The sequence below is a fragment of the Mustela nigripes genome, chromosome 9 (assembly GCF_022355385.1).
Source record: "Mustela nigripes isolate SB6536 chromosome 9, MUSNIG.SB6536, whole genome shotgun sequence".
Lineage (NCBI taxonomy): Eukaryota > Metazoa > Chordata > Mammalia > Carnivora > Mustelidae > Mustela > Mustela nigripes.
In genome coordinates, this window is record NC_081565.1 from 11,051,136 (window position 1) to 11,071,098 (window position 19,963).

General features: G+C 46.2%; 1 protein-coding gene across 6 annotated transcripts in view; it reads left to right on the forward strand.

The window, feature by feature from the left end:
* Positions 1–19,963, forward strand: part of DENND1A (DENN domain containing 1A) — a 496,533-nt gene that overhangs the window by 335,901 nt on the left and 140,669 nt on the right. For all 6 annotated transcript variants that reach the window (XM_059410848.1, XM_059410842.1, XM_059410846.1 and 3 more), the window contains one exon: positions 6,100–6,225. In XM_059410848.1, the coding sequence (XP_059266831.1) occupies positions 6,100–6,225 (126 nt within the window). The remainder of the gene's footprint in view (positions 1–6,099; positions 6,226–19,963) is intronic.

Below are 19,963 nucleotides of genomic sequence, written 5' to 3' on the forward strand. Positions count from 1 at the left end.
ATGAAAATAGAGCCCAGCAGTTAAAAGACGGTTGCAGTGGTCTAGGGACAAAAGGAAACATGAACACCGAAGAACCGAGGCACTCGTTGTCTCCACCAGCCATTTCCAATCCTCTGGAATTTAAGCCTCAGAGCAGACGGGTATAGATAGCAGAGACCTCATTTTACAGCAAAGGAGACGGAAGCTCAGAAAGGTTAAGAAAGTAGGAGAGCTGGATGTCCGATCCCAGACTGAGGAGTGCATGGGGACAGAGAAGTGGATGAGAGAAGTCAAGAGACCCTCGGTGAACAGGCAGAGCAGGAACCGGGGGTAGGGAATGCTGCTCATCATTGCACGAGTTGCGTTTGCAGTTAAGACTGGGCAAGGTGGGGCACCTGGGTGGCTCAGTGGGTTAAAGCCTCTGCTTTCCACTCAGGTCATGATCCCAGGGTTCTGGGATCGAGCCCCGCATCAGGAGCTCTGCTCAGCGGGGAGCCTGCTTCCACCTTCTCTCTCTCTCTCTCTCTCTCTCTGCCTACTTGTGATCTCTACCTGTCAAATACATAAATAAAATCTTTAAAAAAAAAAAAAAAGAGAGAGAAGACTGGGCAAGGTGTCCGCTTTCACCGAGAATTCTGTTTTCCTTGCAGTTCTGGTTGCATCTAAGTGGTGGCTTTCTGCAGAAGGGGAATGGACGGATGGGTATTAATTTCTCTCCCCAGCCCCATTCTTCCCAATGGAGACCAGATTCTTCTAATGATCATTTACTAAAGAATGTGATCCCAGACTTTCCTCCAAGCGGAGGGGTTTGACCACTGGAAGTGCCTCTCCGGGTATCTAAACACTCACTCGCCCGCTCTTTCATTTAGCTGCAATTGCTAACTGATTATACCAGCCAAGCCCAGCTGGCCCTTCTGGGAACTCAGTCTATCTAGCAGGAGAGGTAGTGACCTCTCACCAAAGACCCACCAAGGCAGTCCAAGGGGCCAGCAGGGTGTCGTGGACCCTGCCTTAGTAGTCAGGGAAGGCTTCTAGATGGTGAGACATCTGGATCCCCTCTTTCCCTTAACCCACAGTAACCTTTAATTTGACTACTAAGGAAAAATACCTCATTTGAATTCTTTATTTTAAAAGGAACATGTGCTTTTTAATAAAAGACAATCAAAACAATCGAAAGTGCATAAAATAGAAAGTGAAAGCATCCATCTGTAGGTAAAGTTTGATGCATGGCATTTTAGATTTTTACTACCTATATCAACATAAACTTTTAAATGATTCATGCTGTCTAGCTCTGCAACTCGCATTTTTCCTACCATTTGGCAGTATTTTGTGGACATCTCTTTATGTCAGTTCAAATCCTGTCAGATACTTTTCAGCAGCTATGCAGTATTTCATTGTAAGGATGTGGTATAATTTACTTAATTGACCCCCATTGATAGGCACTTGGATGGTCTTTTGAAGGGTGACTAACTCTTCCACAAATAGACCAGGAAGGTACAAGAGACAATGCTGTGTGAGTTGTTGGCTTGTGTATGGGCTGGAGAGATGTGAGTGATTCTAAATCATAATTCACTGTCAGTCTAACATACATTAAGCTGGGCTGAGGGAAGTGAGGCCAGCTGAGCAGAGTGTCACCAACTGCTTAGAGAAGTTGGGATGTTTTTCTGCAGGTGGTGATGGCCCAGGGTGGGGAGCATGGAAGGATTTTGATGGAGGGATTGAAATGACCAGATTCATATGTTTCTGAGATTACTAGGACAGCTGTGGGTGGGTGGCATTGAGGGGATACTGAGCACAGCCTGTCTAGGCAGCTGCACCACCAGTCTGGGCCAGAGAGGAGGGATGGAGCTCTGTGGCACAGTGCCAAGGTCAGGGGCACTGAAAGGGGAGGGTGGGTTTGGGATATGTGGGGTGGTGCTGGTCAGATGCGGAGAACGGTGGTGGGGAGGGAAGGAGGATTACGGAATCTGACCTCGGAATCCGGCCTAGGAGACGAGCTGGTTGATGCTGCAGTGGCCAAGATAGGACAGAGAAGGCGATGGGGGTGGGGGGGGTGCATTTGAGAGAGGCTCATGCGTTCAGTGTAGCATCCTCTTCCCTTTGTTTTCTGTCTTCCTCCTGATACCTCATTAAAGGAGAAAGCGAGCCTCATCAGCATTTCTGTCGCCCCCAGATTATGCCCGATGAACCCCAATGTTAATGATTTGACCAGAACCCCCACATGGGCTCCTGGCAAGTTCAGTTTTAGATGTATGACTCTGGGTTATTTTCAGCCTCCGATTTTCATCCCTCACTTTTATTTAAAGGACAAAATGCTATCACCAGTTATCAGATGCGCATATACTTGAAGTTTCAAAGTTTGAAGTGCTGACAAAAGCTTCTCCGTGTTGCAGGGTGAGGAGAGGTCTTCAGAAGTCTTGGCCTGAGTGGTCACAGGGGCGCCAGGAGCCCAGGACCACTTGGCTGGTTTCCGACCATCTGGGGCGGGCAGGAAGGCACACACTCTTATTTGCTCAGTTACAATCAGCAACGACTTCTTTGTGTAAAATGATAATGAGGCCATTAGGAGATGCTCACCTGAAGTGCAGCGTTGTGAATCCAAGGTAATTAAACACCTCCCGAATGAAAGGGAAAGGCCAGGGAAGGTTAAGTGAGGAATAATCCGCGGCACAGGTGGCCCAAGGCCTTTGAGGAGCTAGAAGAGTGACAGTGGCTTGCACCATTTCAAAGGATGGAGACATCACCCTCGTCCCTGGGAGAGGCAGGATTTCTATTATTGGGAGAGTTGGAAGAGGGCAATATTTTGAACCTTTTAATGAAGATGCTTTGTTTTGTTTTGTTCCATGTTGCTATTTCAAGTTGAAAGTCCACGGCAGAGTCTGCCCGGCTGCTGAGTGGTCTGCATTGCTCTGCATGGGCTCGTACCACTGTGGCCCTGGGGCTCATGTGTCCCAGAATAGGGACATCCCAGTCAGTAGGATGTGGACACCCAGGTGTTGTCCCCGACTTCACATGTCCTTTTCAGCTTATCTTCATAAGTTCTGGCAATAGGATTTTCACCATGCAGACTCTGGCCTCAAAATCTCTTGGTGTCTCCACATAAAAGTTTCTACATGCATGTTCATAGCAGCATTATTCATAATAGCCCCAGTGTGGAAACACCCCAGACGCCTGTCAACCAGCTAAATATGTAGGGTAAATAAAACATAGCATAGCCACACAGCGGAATATTATTCAGCTGTGAAAAAGAATGAAGTGGTGATAAGCACCACAGCATGGAGTGACCTTGTTTACAACGAGCTTATGCTGAGTGGAAGAAGCTGGTTACAAAAGATCTCTTATTGTATGATGCCGTTTGTATGAAATGCCCAAAATAGGTAAATCCATAGAGACAGAAAGTAGGCTAATGGTTACCTAGGACGGGGTGCAGGAGGAGGGGAGGAAAATCGGTGGGGGGTGAGACGTAACTGACAATAAGATGGGTTTTTTTGGGGGGTGATAAAAATAGTTGGGGATCAGATAATAGTGATAGTTCTACAACCTTACCATTATACTCAAAACCACTAAACTATATACTTCAAATGAGTGAATTTTATGGTCCACACACAGTAGATCTTAATAAGCTATTTAAAAATCCCTGGGGTACCTGGATGACTCAGTTCAGCGTCTGTCTACCTTCGGCTCATGTCCTGATCCCAGGGTTCTGGGATCAAGCCCCACGTCAGGCTCCCTGCTCAGAGGGGAGTCTGCTTCTCCTTCTCCCTCTGCCCCTCCTCCCTGCTCATGCTCTCTCTCTCTCTCTCAAATAAGTAAAACTTTTAAAATAAAAATCCCTTATCAGAAGCTTGTTAGTAAGAAATAATGTCCATGGAGCATTTTTTTTTTTTAATTTATTTATTTGAGAGAGCATGTGCGAGTAGGGGGGGTAGAGAGACAGACTCTTCTTTTTTTTTTTTTTTTTTTTTTTTTTTGCATTTTAAAGATTTTATGTGTTTATTTGACAGAGAGAAATCACAAGTAGTGGAGAGGCAGGCAGAGAGAGAGAGAGGGAAGCAGGCTCCCTGCTGAGCAGAGAGCGCAATGCAGGACTCGATTCCAGGACCCTGAGATCATGACCTGAGCCGAAGGCAGAGGCTTAACCAACTGAGCCACCCAGGCATCCCGAAACAGACTCTTCTTAAGCAGAGCGTGACATGGGGCTCAATCTCATGACGTATGAGATCACAACCTGAGCTGAAACCAAGAGTCACGCAACCAGCTGAGCTGCCCAGGCACCCCCAAGGAGCATTTTTAAAGTCTGTGTAATCTATCCCAGACCAGCCATCCTTAGTATTTTTAGGTTCATGGGTACCTTTAGGGATCTGAGGAAAAGTGTGGAGCCTATGCCCAGAAAAATGATCGTCACTCATTCATATTAAAAGTTTGTAGATGGTTCATGGACCACCTGAATCTAATTTTTCTATTTTATCCTTAAATAATATCAGGCCATCAGGTAATCTTATATCGAAGCCCATACAGATTCCTGAAATATTCTCTCCATATGTCACCTACATGCTTGAAAACAGTCATTAGGTTTACATTTTCCCTCAAGACGAAGGAAAAAAAAACTCCTTACTGTACTCACAGCACTTCTGACCTCTGCCTTTTCCTCTAGTCTCGTTTCAGGTCATATTCTCCATCACTGTCTCCCCTGAAGCCATAGTCCTTTCTGTTCTCCGAGCTCCTTGTCACCACAGGCTTTTTCTCCTGTTCCCCGGACACTGTTCCTTCCCGTCTTTGCCAGGTTCTACCTAAGCTCATCCTCCAGATTTCTGTTCAAGCCTGATTTTCTCCAGGAAGCCTTGCTGACTTCCTCAGTGAGCTCTAGCATAGACTCATCGCGTAGCAACGCCGCACGGGTTTGGTATTTTCCTCACCGGAATATAAGCTTCGCGTGGGCAGGGCCCAGGTCTGGTTTTTTCCACTGTTAGATCACCGTTGACTCAAGGCTATCACATTGCCAAGTTCCAGGGATACTTTTCACATGGAACAAATACAACGTGAATGGTGTGCCCAGAAGTTGTGTAGTGCAGCAGCCTGAGGTGAATGGAAAGGTTGTTAGAAACAGACCAGGAAGCTTGGTATTGTCTCTCACGTTGAGGGCAAGAGCCATCACGTCACACATGAGGATTTCCTACACTGAGGATTCACAGGAGAAATCTCTTTGAGTTCTCGCTTTCAGGAAAATGCGTTTTCATTTGTGCAAGTGGTTTGTTTGTATTACATGGACCCAAAGAATCTCACAACTTGAGTTTCTCTTTTTGCTTTGACCACTAGGAGGCTCTTAAGTCAAATTTGCAGGCCAGTCTAGCCACCATGTAAGGCCTTATAGCTTACATTTATATACTAAATATTTCTGGCTGCTTTCCCAGTGCCATGGCTTTCTTAACTATTTTCCTGAATCTCTTTGAGTACATATCTGTAAGGCTGCCATGATTCCTTTAGAGTATGAAGGATGTAAGAATATATATGTTATTCCTCTAGTTACTTTATATTTAATAAACATAAGTTATAATATATTTAATAAATATATATCACATGTGTTTATGTATTTAGCATGTATCCAGAGTATGAGGTGTGAGGTATATATGTTATAAATAAGCCATTCATTTCTAATATTTGTAAGTAATTTAAAGACGGAGTAGACTTCGAACTAAAATAATTTTTGTCATTTGGGCTCAGATTATAAGACTTTCAAGTCATATTCCAGTTGGCCAGTTCTTGGGCTTGTTCCTAGGCATGTAATCTAACCTCTCTGCGACTGTTTCACCCTTGTAAGACAGGAGCGCTGGTCCCTTCCTTGCAAGACTGCGGAAAGAATTAAATTAGAAAATGCATGTGAACGGGCATATCTAGTACATTGAAACTACTCAGAAAATGGTTTTGTTTTTGCTCTTACTCGATACGCTCGATTCAGTTTCAGAAACCTGCCCCAATATTGAATGCGGTTTGTTCTCCAGCCCCTGAGCTGTTAATTCCATCCCCCTCCCAGGAAGTTTCTCGAGCTCTGTATGTATCGGGTTTTGCCAGCCGTCCACCCACCCTGCCCTCAACCCGCGTCTCCTTTCTCTCTGTCACCAGATCTCTTCCCTGAAGAACCGGCTAAAGAAGGTATCCACAACTACTGGCGATGGCGTGGCCAGGGCCTTCCTCAAGGCCCAGGCGGCTTTCTTCGGCAGCTACCGAAATGCTCTGAAAATTGAGCCGGTGAGTAGCTTCTTGGCATCTATAAATCTACGTCAGGGCTGAGAAATATACCTCAGGGGTCACAGGAATTCAGCTCTTCATCTGGTGGTTGAATTCACCCAGAAGGGTTTGTGCGTCTGCGTTGTGAGGGGCTGGGGGTGCCTCCCCTTGCCTTTCCTCTTAGCATGAGGAAGCCATGCCGCTCTGTGTGAAGCGGTCACTACTCCTGTGAACGTTAAAGACCTGTCCCCTCCCTGGACAGTGGCACCAGCTGCGTGTTAAGACAGGGCCCAGACCTCTCACATACCTGCTCTCTGGGGATCTTTTCCACTTGACAAATGGGGAAATTGAGGCTCAAAAGAGATATGACTTGCTAACCCAGCAGAGGAGCTGAATAGTCCCAAAACCATGCTTTCCCTCTGTGTCTCAAGGCCCTTTTCCTAGGAAGGGGCCTCGGCTCCACCCTTGGGAAAGCAAGGCATCCTAGCGATTCACTCCTCAGGTGCTCCCAAAGTGCACTTGGCGTGCTGACTCGGCCTTCCTGAGCCTCAGTAGCCTCGTCCATTCCCCTGCCTGCCCTGTGCGGTGGGAAGTTACTGTGAAGATGCGAAGATATTTAGGGGCAACCCTAAAACCAAAAAAAGTACGAGCTCTCCCCCAGCCTCAGTGGGAAGCTCCCGCCTGATAACCCTCTCCTCTGCCTACTTCCGGCCTCTTGGCCACAGAGAATGGAGAACTGGGCTTGGGCCCAAGTCACCATGCATAGGAGGGAAACTGGGGGGTGACCTTGCCAACAGCCCTATTCTCTCAAGAGCGCAGAGCCTCCTTCATCCTGAGCCGGCCGGTGATGGCAGCCGCATCCAGCCTGGCTGGAGTGGGTCTGAGGAACCAGCCATAGGTCGCACTGCCTATAGGCCGGGACTGTTCGTTTCCGTCTTGGTTTTAACCCACGGCATTTTATTCTGTTAAATGACAAGGTGAGTTATATGTCAGGCGGTGCATTTCACGTGCAAACTCTGACAGTGAATCTTGGTTATGCTTCCCCATGAGCCACCGTTACACATTGTTAAGAATTTTTTTTTGATTACTGTGACTCCATCATGTGTCTAAGTGAGACCCAGAATAATAGTAACCACCTTGTTTTTCCTTCACCCAGAGCACACTTGCTGCCAGGTCGGGGACTCAGGAAGCAGCAGTCTGGTGCCACCATTCCTTGTTCCTTGTCTCCTGTCCAGCACTTGGGCCTGACTTTCTAAGCTGCCTCTGCTTCAGGCAATGTCATGGTCATAACACAAGGGATGTACTTTCTTTTTGCTTCCTTAGAGCTGCTTCCCTGAGGTCCACGAAAGCTCTTAGTTAAAGCAAATTCCCCATGTCTTACTTGTCTCCAAGTGAGGCAGCTCTGATTCTTTGTCCATACCCTGGGCCCAGCTGAACCAGTCAGGTCTAGTGCTCATTGGAGAGCTCATATAATTCAAGAAAGATACTGTTGTCTTTCCATCTCTGAAAGGTGAATGGGATAACTGGTCTAGTCCTTTCCTTGCGTTGCTGGGAACTGACAAACATGCAGTATTTCCACTCTTAAAATGATTTCATTTTGTCGTATGATTGTCTAGAATACAGAGGCTGTTGAATCTTGGGAGGGATTGCTGGATACATGATCTGGGCACAAGTTGTTCCTCAGAAGAATTTTATGGTTGTATTTGCACTTGACTCTAAAAGTCCCTGGGTTTGAGGACGGAAGCCCTGGAGTTCAAAGCCGGGCTCTGCACTTCTAAGCTATATGACCTTGAACAAGCCACTTCATCTCTTTAAACTTCAGTTTCTTCACCTGTGAAATGAAGCTAAGAATACCTATCATTCTACATCTCCAGATGGTTATAAGGATCAAATGAGCCATAAAATGTTTCATAGGGAAGGTAAAACTTGACCTGGGTCTGATGGCTCAGGTTTGGAAAAAGAGAGAGCGTCCCTCCATGTGGCAGGTGTGGAGTTAACTGAGTGAGCAAAGGCTTGGAGGCAGTACCCCTCATTTCCACTTTGTCTGGAGTCGTGGGTTTGGATAGGGAGAAGAGGCTGCTGGAGAGGTTGGAGCCAAATTTGACAGGGCCTGGGATGCTAGGCTAGAAGTGTGAACTTCGCCTTGTAGGAAATAGCAGGTTTTGAGTAGAGATATGCTAAGACTGTCGTGTTTGACCAGTACTAGAGTGATGGACTGAAAGGGGAGTTTGAAGCAGAGACCAGGGGACTGTCCAGGAGACTCAGAAGAGAGCCCTCTGGTGGTAACACCAGGAAGAGGTACCATGAAGAAGAAATGACTAGATGCATCTGCAAAGATACGAGATGTGGGAGACGAGGGGCAAGAGATGTCAAATGTCTCCCAAGATTTGGACCTAGGAGAAGGTGATGATGCCTGTAAGTAGAAAAAGCGAAAAACTTAATGCAAGGTATTCCCAGTAGCAGTACTGATAATGGTAAAAACATGGAACAGACCTAAGTGTCCGTAATAGGCAACTGGTTAAAGAAATTAAAGTCTATCCGTATGCTAGAATATTATATAGTTATTAAAAGTGGCATTCTGAGGATAGGATGATGGGTTTGGTTGAAAACAAGGTACATTTCACTGAGCCTGGGTTGCCTTTCAGTCATAAGATGTACCATTACTCTGGGTACCATTCCGAAACAGGAAAGGGTGCTGGATCCATCACAGTTGGATGCCATCAGCTGTAAGACACATCCGGATTCCAGAGATGTTACAGTTTGAAGAAATCTGCATCTTAGAATCAATGAAATATGGCAGATTGTCGTGCCTTTGGTCCCATTTATCAGCTCCCAAATAGCTTTTTTCTGGACGGCCAGGAGGGAAGCCAGAGAGCCTGCAATTTTCTGGCCAGGCATCATCACCATGCTACCCCCATGGTTTTTAAACCATAGATTTAATTCTAGGAATTTCTCCTTATTTGAGAGATGGGCTAACAACACTTCCTATGCAAGATTGTTTGGGGAATTAATTAAAATAATTGACTGCAAAGCACAAATGAGCCCAAGAAGAGATAAGGGTTGGTGGGCATTGGCCACACGGGGGTGGCATGGGGAATGGTACTTTGGGTGAGCCTGTTTTGGGTGACAGTAAGCACGGTGCTGAGAGGTTAGGGTGCCCTCCCCAGGGCCACTTGTCTTTTAGTTGTTTCCCTGGTTATAAAAATAGCACCTGCTCTTGGTAAGGGAAAAAAAAAAAAAAAAAAGTTTAACAGAGGACTAGAAATGAGAAAATACCCATAATCCTATCGTCTGGAGTTAAGACAACATGTTAGCATGTTTCTACCTAGGCTTTAGGGTTTCAGGATTGTTTTTGTTTCATTTAGGTTTTGGGTTTTGGTTTTTTTCCTTAAAGACAGTTGATATATTCCTGGCAAAGTAATCCACTTCTCAGTTATTTGGTTTTGCCTTTTAGTATGTTGTTTTATGTTTTAGTATGCTGTAGTAGTTTTAGTATGTTGTAGTAGTATTTTTTCACCTTATATAAAAACTCTCCTTAAACATCTCTTACGATGACAGCACGTACCCCATCAGGTGACCCCTGTGGTTCTTAACTCTGCGTGGATCAGAGCCACCTGTGGGGCTCTTAAAACGGCAAGTGTCTGAGATTTTTCTCAAGTTCCCACAATCTGCAGTCAGTGCTGAGGCCCACCCCATCATCCTAATGCTGGTTCTTCAGATCGTGGGTAACCTCTCCCCATTTTAAATCACACTGTGATGAACATCTTTATAGACATCTTCATGCACCGTCTGAATTATTTCCTCAGGCAGAATCCCTGACATGGATTTACTTGGTTAGACGGTCCAAGTACATGGAAACCTTTGCTATTTCTAAATCAGGTCACATTCTGAGGTCCTAGAGGACATGAGTTTGGGTGTGTTTGGGGGCTGGAGCTGGTGAATTAAATGAAGAATGGGCAGATTATAACCCAGGGTGACCAGGAAGGTCCCCTGGCCTCTGGGCTCCCACTTTGGGAACGTGAAAACCATGAGGTCTTTTGATTGCAGGAGCAATGTCAGTACACCCACATGAAGGAAAGGAAGTCACAAGGTTCATTACTTACACATCCCAGAAATTAGGGGTGGGGTGGGGAGGAAGGTGGTTGGCAATGAGCCAGGGGAAGGGTCATCCCTTGCCCCAGGTCCCCAGCAGGGAGAGTCTAGACAGCAGGGTAGCAAACACCTACTACTTATAAGGTGGTTTGGGCTGGGGTCACTAATTTTCATGGGGGCAACTCTAAGTGGTTATCTTATTTTATTTTTTAAAATAAAAGGTGAGGGAGAAAGCTGGCGGCCAGAAGCAGGTGGCAGCCTGGCGGGCAGAGCCCCTGAGACAGATTGAGGGCAGGGCCCAAGCAGCAGCCTTACATGTGGAGAATGTTCCACGGCTGATGGCAGAGGGAGCCTACAGGGTGGGGGGCCCCGAGAAGCGGGTGTGGGTGCGGAGGGCACTGCAGACCCCCAGAGCTCCCATGGCTCTTCCCCTCTAGCTGCCCTGTTGCATGTCCCCAGCGTTTGCCACACTGCTACAGTGTGCTGGCTTCCCACCCTGGGCCAGCGGGCGCAGCCTCGGGACTCAGGTCACTGCGGAGTCACCGGGTTTGGATTTTTTACAACATGAAACGTGACAGACTAGACAGCGCTGCTTTCTACTCTGCTTGGCGGCCGGCTCCCGCTGCGCCCCTCGGTGCCCTGCCTGGCTCGGGGAGGGGGGCGAGCCCCCACCGGAGGGGCCAGGACGCGCCATTCCTCCTCCACGGCCCACCGCTCACTGGAGACTTTTAACTCTTTGGCCTTTTTTTTTTTTTTTTGCCCTGTCCGACTGGAAAAATTTCAAAATGCAGCTGGCTGGGGAATCTCGAGCGTCGCTTTCTTTCCCCTGCCCGGAAGGGAAGGGGACGGCATCCCCCTGCTGAGGCCGGCCACATGCCAGAGCCTCGCTGCTCCCTGTCCCTGCCTAGGGCTCCAGGCCGGACCCAGGCAGGAGGGCCTGCATGGGCTAGCTGGCAGTGTCTCTTCAGGGCCAGGTGAATTCTTCTCCCAAAGGGCCAGAGAGTGGGATACCCGCTCGGCGGCCTCCCACAAGGCTGGATGGAGCTCGGTTCATCTCCCCAGTGGCTCCGCTTCCGTGATCCCAGCCGTCTCCCACGACGGCCCCCTTCCTTCCCGCGTCCCAGGTGGGGGATGAAGGCGGAGATCCCCGGTGACTTCCCGGTGGGCGGGAGAGCCAAGAGGCAGACTCAGGTCTGCCCGACTCCAAAACTCAGGTTCCTTCCACCGCACCCTCTTGCCTCTCTTTGTTCTGATTTCCTCAGGCTCCACGTTAACAACTCTCTCCGCATTGCCAGCGCCGGGCGCAGGTCATGGCAGGGTGCAGGCGTCAGTGAGTCAATCTTGGAATAGTGGTTGGAGGGATGGGTGACAGAAAGTCAGGAGCAGAGAGGTGTGCAAGGCCAGGGTTGTGTTCAGTGTGTGCAACGCAAACACGGCACATCCTGCCTTGTCTTTAGGCTCTGGAGGTTGGTGCTCCCTGGCAGAGGGGACAGTGCCTACAAATCGCAAGGGCATGTGACCCATTTTTCAGCCACGCAGAGAATAGGAGGTGCAGAGCCCAAGATATTTAACAGTATCGGCCATGTCAACTTGTTCTTCTCCACTTAAATGACAGAACCACAAGCAGCCAGGCAGCCCCGTTCAGAAAAACCCCCTTTATCCATGTCAAGCAGCGGCCCAGGCTCTAGCTCATTTACTTAGGCCTTTCTTGCTCTCTGACACGCCTCCTCGCAGTTGCCAGGCAACTCTGGGAGTAGCAGTGTGTGTTAGGGATTAACTAGTTAGGGCTGGGGTCCTTTTTGGCAAGAAGGGGATAAAAGACAAATGATTTTAATTGCTAGACCGAGGATCCTTTCTGTGCTTGGTGGAAGATGGCAACTTTTGGAGGATATGTATAGCAGTGTGGTTCTTGAATTTGCCACGAACATTCCCCTTCCTCCCTCTCAGAGAGAACGAATGAATTTTTAAAAGAATCTTACTTTTCCCACACTCCTTTGTTTAAAATTATATCATTGTGGAATCTGAGCAAGACTAACCTACCACCCTCTCTTTGGAAGACAGCACAGTGGCCTCAGCTTGAAAGAACTTTCAAAAATAGAATTGTGTGTTTTAATTTCCTGCCTTTTTCCGTTCGTAGTTTCTCATAAGCTCATACGTGGAGTCGCCTCAAGATAGTACATTTACAGGTACTTGTTCCCACCTCTGGCCCACTGCAGGGTTTGGTAAAACATCAAATCAAAGAGCAAAACTGATGGATATTGGTGCTTTCGAACTCATCCTGTTCCGTGCCAGGGTCTGCAGAAAGGCCGGGATAGATGGGGTACTATGAGTGTCGTCGAGTCAGCAGGCCAGCGCGGCTCTCTCTGGGCCAGGCTGCCAGCGGGGCCTCCCCAGGATGAAGGGAGCACAGCCCCTGCCCTCAGGGAGCCGGTGCTGGGGTGGGGGCAGTGAACAGGCGGTCACCTTCATGTGCTCGGAAGGAGGCCGTGCAGGCAGCATCCGACTCCGCTTGCTTAGTCTGTCCCAGGAGGCCTGGCTTCCAGATTCAGCTGTGGGTACGCTGGCCTCATCCACCTTATAGCCCCTCATTTTGCACATGATACTGCTGACTCATATTTATCCACCTAAAAAAACCCCTTAAAGACAGACAAGTTAAGATAAAAGCAAATTGATAGCCTGGCTTTCAAGCATGAACGGACGAGGCTGTGTTGGAACAGGTCGGAAAAACACCATGTATATCTGTTTCCTGGTTGAGTAACGCCATTGATCTCATGGCTTCAAAAGGCACAACTATATCTCTATGCGTTTTTAGTGTAACGGAAAACAGAAGAGTATTTAGAAACTAGAAACATTCGAACACCACAATGGTCCCACTGAACTAACCCACCTACCTTAATTTAACTACCTTTCATATGCTCTTGTCAATAACTTTTCATGTTGCGAAGTGTTTCCGTAGCTGCTGTCAAACCTATGTTAAAAGTTTGTTCCTCCTCCATCTAACGTTACATCAGACGCGGTTTTTGTACAGCTGCCGAACATCCCATCAAGGACAGCCACCATCATTTCTGTAACTATTCTCATTGGACCTTTAGATCGTTTCCAGTCTTTTAATATTTTAATTAATATCGCAACAATCGCCTTTGTGAATAAAGGTCTGAAACGCCGTATTTTGAAGGCTTCTGAATAGAAGAAGTGCAAGTCAGCAGCGTGCAGAAGCCTGACTTGGGGTGCCAGCTTGTCACAGCGTGGTAAGGAGCAGATTTGCGTTGACTCGGTCTAACCACAGCTCAGGATGGAAAGCATAGAGAGCCCTTCCTGGCATGCGCTCCCTGCTCTCCACGCGGGCAAGCAGAGGATGCCCAGAACATATACAAGGAGTGTCACTAATTTGTGCCTCCGTCTTGTGCTACAAGAAAGGGTTGAGGAACCCGAAAACAGTGTGTGCAGGAGAACGAGACATGGGAGGTAAGGGAAGCAGGGGAAAGCAGAAACCCTGGAAGAGGCTGGCGTGTGCTCCTCTTTGCTGGCTCTGAGATTCTCTGCACTGCTTGGGAGCCTCGAGCTGGAAATTGAACCCATGTCTGTCTATGAGCTCACGCTTTTTCCTCTTCTTCTCCCCCTTTTTAAAATTTTTTTTTTTTTTTTTGGTGGTAAAAACATATAACATAAATTTTCCATTTTCACCATCGCTCAGTATGCTATTCGGTGGCATTAATTACAGTCACAATACTGTACAAGCACCATCACCGTGTTTTCAAAATTTGCGTTACCCCAGATAGAAACTCTGAGCCCATTAAGCAGTAACTCCCCACTTGCCCGTCCCGCCAGTCCTTGGTAGCATCTCCTCTACTCTCTATGAATGTCCCTATTCTAGATATTTCCTAAAGTGAGTTACTTGTCCTCCTGCGTATGGCTAATTTCATTGAGCATAACATTTTCAGGGCTCCTCCACACTGTATGTAGCTGGTGTCGTGACTTCATCCCCTTTTAAGGCTGAGTAATATTCCACTGTATGTATGGATCTCCCACATTTTGCTTGTCCAGTCTTGAATGGATGGATGAACACTTGGGTGGCTCCCGCCTTTCGGCTGTGGTGAATACCGCTGTGAACTTTCCTGTGCACGCATCTGTTGGAGGCCCCATTTTCAGTTCCTTTGGGGTGCATACCTAGAAATGGAATTGTTGGGTCGTGTGGTGATTTTATTTTCGAGGAACCACCAAATTGTTTTCCACACAGAGCCCACGCTGTCTTTAAGCAGACAGTGGTGTGTGTTTGTGAAGGGTGGATATGTCCCCATGGATATTCTGTAGGGAAAGTTGGTCAGAGATTTTCTTATTTTTTTTAGTTTATTTTAAGCAAGCAGATAGGGAATTATAGCCCAAACCTGCTGTCCTGAGCTAAACAGAAGTGTTGACAGCAGGAATCTTTAGTGGACTAGAGAAGGGGCTCCTAACGTACCAGTTGCCAGTCTTTCTCCTCTTAGTGATCATCCCAAGTCAAGGTCATAACCCTGTAGATGAAGCAGGGAGGAAAGGAGCTCTGCTGCTCTCAACAGCCAAGGAGGCAGAGTGCGACGGAAAGAGTATGTTTGGAGTCACCTGGATTTTTGTCTTGGCTCTGGAAGTCTCTTAACTTCTCTGAGCCTCAGTTTTCTCATCTGTAAAATGCAGATAATGCCTACGTTATAGGACTGCTGATAAAAATAGCAGTAATGTGCGTAAAACACCAGCACAGTGTTTTTGCTGACAGTAGATAGTAACTCAAGGATAGTAACCCCTCTTAGGTCAAGAAAGTAGAGGAGGAAGTGGAGACTGACACTGCCGCATTCTAGAACAACGGTGGCCAAACATTCTTGTTCAAGTGTCAGAGTATCCGAAGCCATTCACAACACGAATGAGAGTTTGGCTTATTTATTCCTACCTCATGAAGTAATTGAAGGATTTGTAAGAAAACACATAATATCGAATAAAAACTAAAAAAAATAATTACTCATTTATGTTATTGCTCACCAGTACTTACAGGCAAATATGAGGGGGATAGGTACCAAGGGTTTAAAATTAAGAAATGCATTGGAGTCCACTTTTTTTAATGCACAAGAGAAAATATAATCAAGAATCTTTTGTTCTATTTCATCAAAATATTTTGTGCCTCTTGGGAGAAGATGACCATCATTCGATATTGACCCCAAACCTCTATAGTCCGCCTCCCAGGTTGGGACACTGATGCTGCTTGTGGACATAATTTCGGAGTCCTGACATCCTGGAGCCACACCACAAATGCTTGCTGAACTGAGAACCATTGTTCTAGAAGTAGACTGCTCAAGTAAAAAGTAGGTCCTTAAGTGAGAGAAGATAAGAACTGGCAGGAAATCTGCTTAAACATGATGATCAAGCTTCCCTGAGTGATTTCAAAGAGCATCACTGAATATGACCAAAATGAAATTCCCACATGTTCTAAAATACTTGAAAAATAAACCACACCTAGTGGTACCTTAGACTATCCAGGGGGAGATTTCCATACTTTGATCTCATATCATAATCCTGATTCCTTTCTTACTTTGTTCCTGTAGGATTGGACCACATTCTGTATTCCTTGGTGTTCCTCACATACTCTGATATTTTTAATAGGTACTTGTTAAGTATTTGCTGAATGTGTGGAAGAACAAATGAATGAGCGATACCTGTTTTCCAATACTATGCATCAGACTAGTGGCTGTATTTCAGTGTTGCACAGTAGAGATGCTTAGTTTAAAAACACACACACACAATCCCTTAGAGTGTGAGAAGAATCGGACGCAAACACAGTACCGTCAGTGTAGAAGTGTAAAACAAAGACACAACCCAGCAGCTACGTGGTACCTGACCAGAGGCAGTTAGGGTCTAGAGAAGATCACCCTTTATGGGATCATCCCATGCAGTAAATAATCAGGTCCAGGTAGGAACATAGAAGAGATCAGTATATTAGTGGAGTAAACTCACTTTTAAATATTGTATCTTCGGGGACAGTGGCAAAGAGAAATGGGTGCTATTATTGGAGTCTTTAGTCAAATGATCTCATTTTAGGGTCTTTTACTTTTTCATGGAGACTCTGAAAAAGAGACCTTTCTGATCCGCTTTTAAGCAGTGATTAACATTTGACAATTTTGAGCCTAAAACAGTGATTCATGATTCCATGTACTAGCTAGACCGTGAGCTTAAAAACAGGATTCTGGAGTATTCCTTCTTCTGCCCCCAGCGCATACATAGTAGCAGCTCAGTAACCTAAGACAGAGTGATGGTGGGATGGTTCTGTGGGGGACTTTATGGTATTTGTGGTGATTAGAGGATAAACTTGTAGATTTCTTCCCCTCTGCCCACCCTCCCAGACATGAGTCCACACTGATTTTCTATGGGGTGTGGATACATTCTCAGAAATACACAGCTACATTACATTCAGTCTCGTGCTCCCCTTCCACAAAGAGATGGAAACCCACTCTGGAAAGTGGAGGAATGTCGTGATGACTCATGGACCTCTGGCACACAGCCTGCTATGTAGAAGGCGCTCAGTAATTATCTGTGCAGTGAATGAAATGATAATAGTTCTTACCTATAACGTCCTTCGTTGTTCGGGAGCTGAACATAGTTTTGTTAAATAAATCATTAAGACTTGAAGTCTTAAGGAAAAGAAAATAACATGAAGAATTTGTTATGTGCTAGACTTTTTACATATAGTCCATTACTTGATTTTTACAGTTCTCCTATGGAAAGAGTAGTGTATCCCCATTTTACTGATGAGAAACCAAGGCTAAGAAAGGTTATGTCACTTTTTAAAGAAGTGGCAGAGCCAGGACTCAGACCCTCCATCTGCCTGAATCTAGCAACCGCGCTCTTTCCTCTGACCGCTCGCCACAGTGGTGATTACCATATGGTCCATGTTACATACAATTTGAGGGCATATCAGAAGCGAACGGAGCCGGTTTCCTCTTAGGAGTCAATATCTCCAATCTGTGCAAATGTTTCTTGAAAAATACAGGTTAAACTAACACCATTTATAAACTATTTTGCAAAGGGAAAACGTCAAAATTTTAGATATCTTTTAAAAAAACATTCCCTTAATGGATAATTTTAATTGCCTAATATTTTGTTGTTTAAATATTTGATATTTATGGTGATAATTGGAGGAAAAAGTAAAACACTTTCAGGGGTAGCCCTCCCTCCTCTTTTCCTGGGCTGACACCTAGTGGCCAGTTTTGTCATGGCAGTGTTAATCTGGGTGTTAAATCTTGTTGATGGTTGTTGTTTGTCAATTGATTTTAGGATTTTTTTTAAAAAATCAACTATTTGGGGGGGAGGGGGTTTGGGAGAAGGGGGTGGGATTATGGACATTGGGGAGGGTATGTGCTTTGGTGAGTGCTGTGAAGTGTGTAAACCTGGTGATTCACAGACCTGTACCCCTGGGGATAAAAATATATGTTTATAAAAAATAAAAAATTATAAAAAAAAATCAACTATTTTCATCATAATAAAACTAGCTGCATTCATGTAAGATTAACTTATTGGGCTCATCCTAACAATGGAACTTCTATTTGATTTAACGTGAAACGCAAGTCAATTATAATCAAGCCTTGCTAACAGAAAATGATGTAAGTATTTAAAATCTTGGGCTGACTGGCTCGTCAGTAGAGCATGCAACTCTTGATCTCAGGTTCATGATTTTGAGCCCCACATTGGGCATAGAGATTATTTAAGTTAAAAAAAAGAAATATAAAATCTTGGGGTATTTGTCATGTCCCCCCACTTGCTCCCCCCATAACCTGACTGGTAACCATGGTAACCACCCAGCCCTGGGCACTGCCTCGCACACAGTGACAAGTAAGGCTTGATCACTGCACTTACAGACAGTGCAGGGCAGAGACAGAGTTGCCCCTGAGATATGGTAACTGCTGTAGTAGACTGTTGCACGAGGTAGGTGACATCCAAATGCAGGATGAGTTGCTCCGCCTGGGCCCCAAGGGGAGGTTTCCTGGGAACAGATGCACATGGGTGACACCTTGCAGGAGGAATAGCCTTTCCCCATGAGCAGGGGCAGAGAGAAGCTCATGCAAAGGCAAGGGGCATTGAAACCACACGATGTGGTTGGGCCTGGTGTGTGTGTGGGGGGGTGACCTGTCTGGAGTATGGACCAGAGAGTAGCCAAGGGTAAAGTGGGAAGGCGCCAGCTCCAGTCCGTGAAAGACCCAGATGCCCACAAAAGGGTTTTAGCACCAGTACCATAAACCAGTGTTTCTAGAACAATGTTCCTGGAAATATTAGATCTACAAGATGTTGTTTTTCTGATCATATAAGATTTGGGCTTGTCACACATTGCATAATGTAACTCTCTCTCTCTCTTTTTTAAGATATTTACTATGCACGTTACTAAAGCCTGGCTGTAAAGAAATCCGGTTAACTTTGTTTAACCTAGCATTTTTCAAAAACCCTTTCCCCCCACAAAATACCTATTAACATTCCATGCATCTACTACTCCTCACCACAGTTGAGGAAACACATCTGTAGCTAGTGATTGATGATGAATTTTTTTTCACTCTAAGACCATGGAATTAGGATACCAACTGTGGTCATTTTACCCCCCCCAACCCCCATCTCCCTGCTGTGAACCTCAGAAAGAGAAAAAGTGTGTGCCTTTTCCAAAAGCTTTCTTGTCTGGCCAGACAGAGGCTTGTGGCCAACATGTGGTCTTGAGATGCAGAACCCAGCCGTTCCTCAACTCTCAGTGCAGGATCATGAGCTGCCAGTTGGTTCCCTCGGTCCAGCAACTTGGTCAACATCTCAGTCAGGATCTAACCAGGACAGTAAAAACCCCTTCAGATGTTTATAAGAGGGAAAATAATTCAAGGAAATGGTTATCCAACTGAGAGAGCAGCTGAGACTCAAAAGGGGGCAGAGAGGTAATCCAGAGATCCGCAGGAGCCCAGGTTGGTGCACCTGAGGTCAGGGTCAGGGTCAACTGACTACAGCTGGAAGCTATGGGTCTGTGCAGTGGGTGTCTGAGTCAGGAGGCAAACCCCTGCCAGAGGAGCCACCCAGGCAGAGAGAGAGAGAGAAGAAAACCTCAGCTTCTCCCTCCTGTTCATCCTCATCCCTCACCAGTCCCTTCCATGGGCCCAACCAGGCAGGAGGCCAGCTGACCTGGGAGCCCAGGGGATTCAGTTTTCCTTCTATACAGAATAGAGCTGAAGAGTGGAGAGTGGGTCTAAGGTCAGATAGGGAGCTCCTAGATCCCAGATATTAAGCTACTTAGTGATGCACCTCACCATGCCCCAGGCAATAATAAACAACATGATGAAATTAAAAGCCCCCTGATTTCTAGTTAGATGTGGCGCTGACCATGGCTATGCCTCTTCTCAGCTGTGTGTCTCTAGGCGAGTTACTATCCCTTTCTGAACCTTGGTTGCTCAGTTGTGAAACAGGAAAAAGAATCTCTGCTTAAAGGATACCCTTACAGGGCCTCCCTGGCATAATCGTGGCTGGTTCCTGTTTTATAATGAACCAAGAACAAGGTATTTTCAACTTCTGGAGCTTAGTGTGGAGCTAATAGGAGAGTTAGCACCCCGCATGTGTTGGTCAGCCACTCTGAACTTCAGTGAATTGGCTGAAATTTTGTTAGCTAGCAATCAGTATCTAGTGG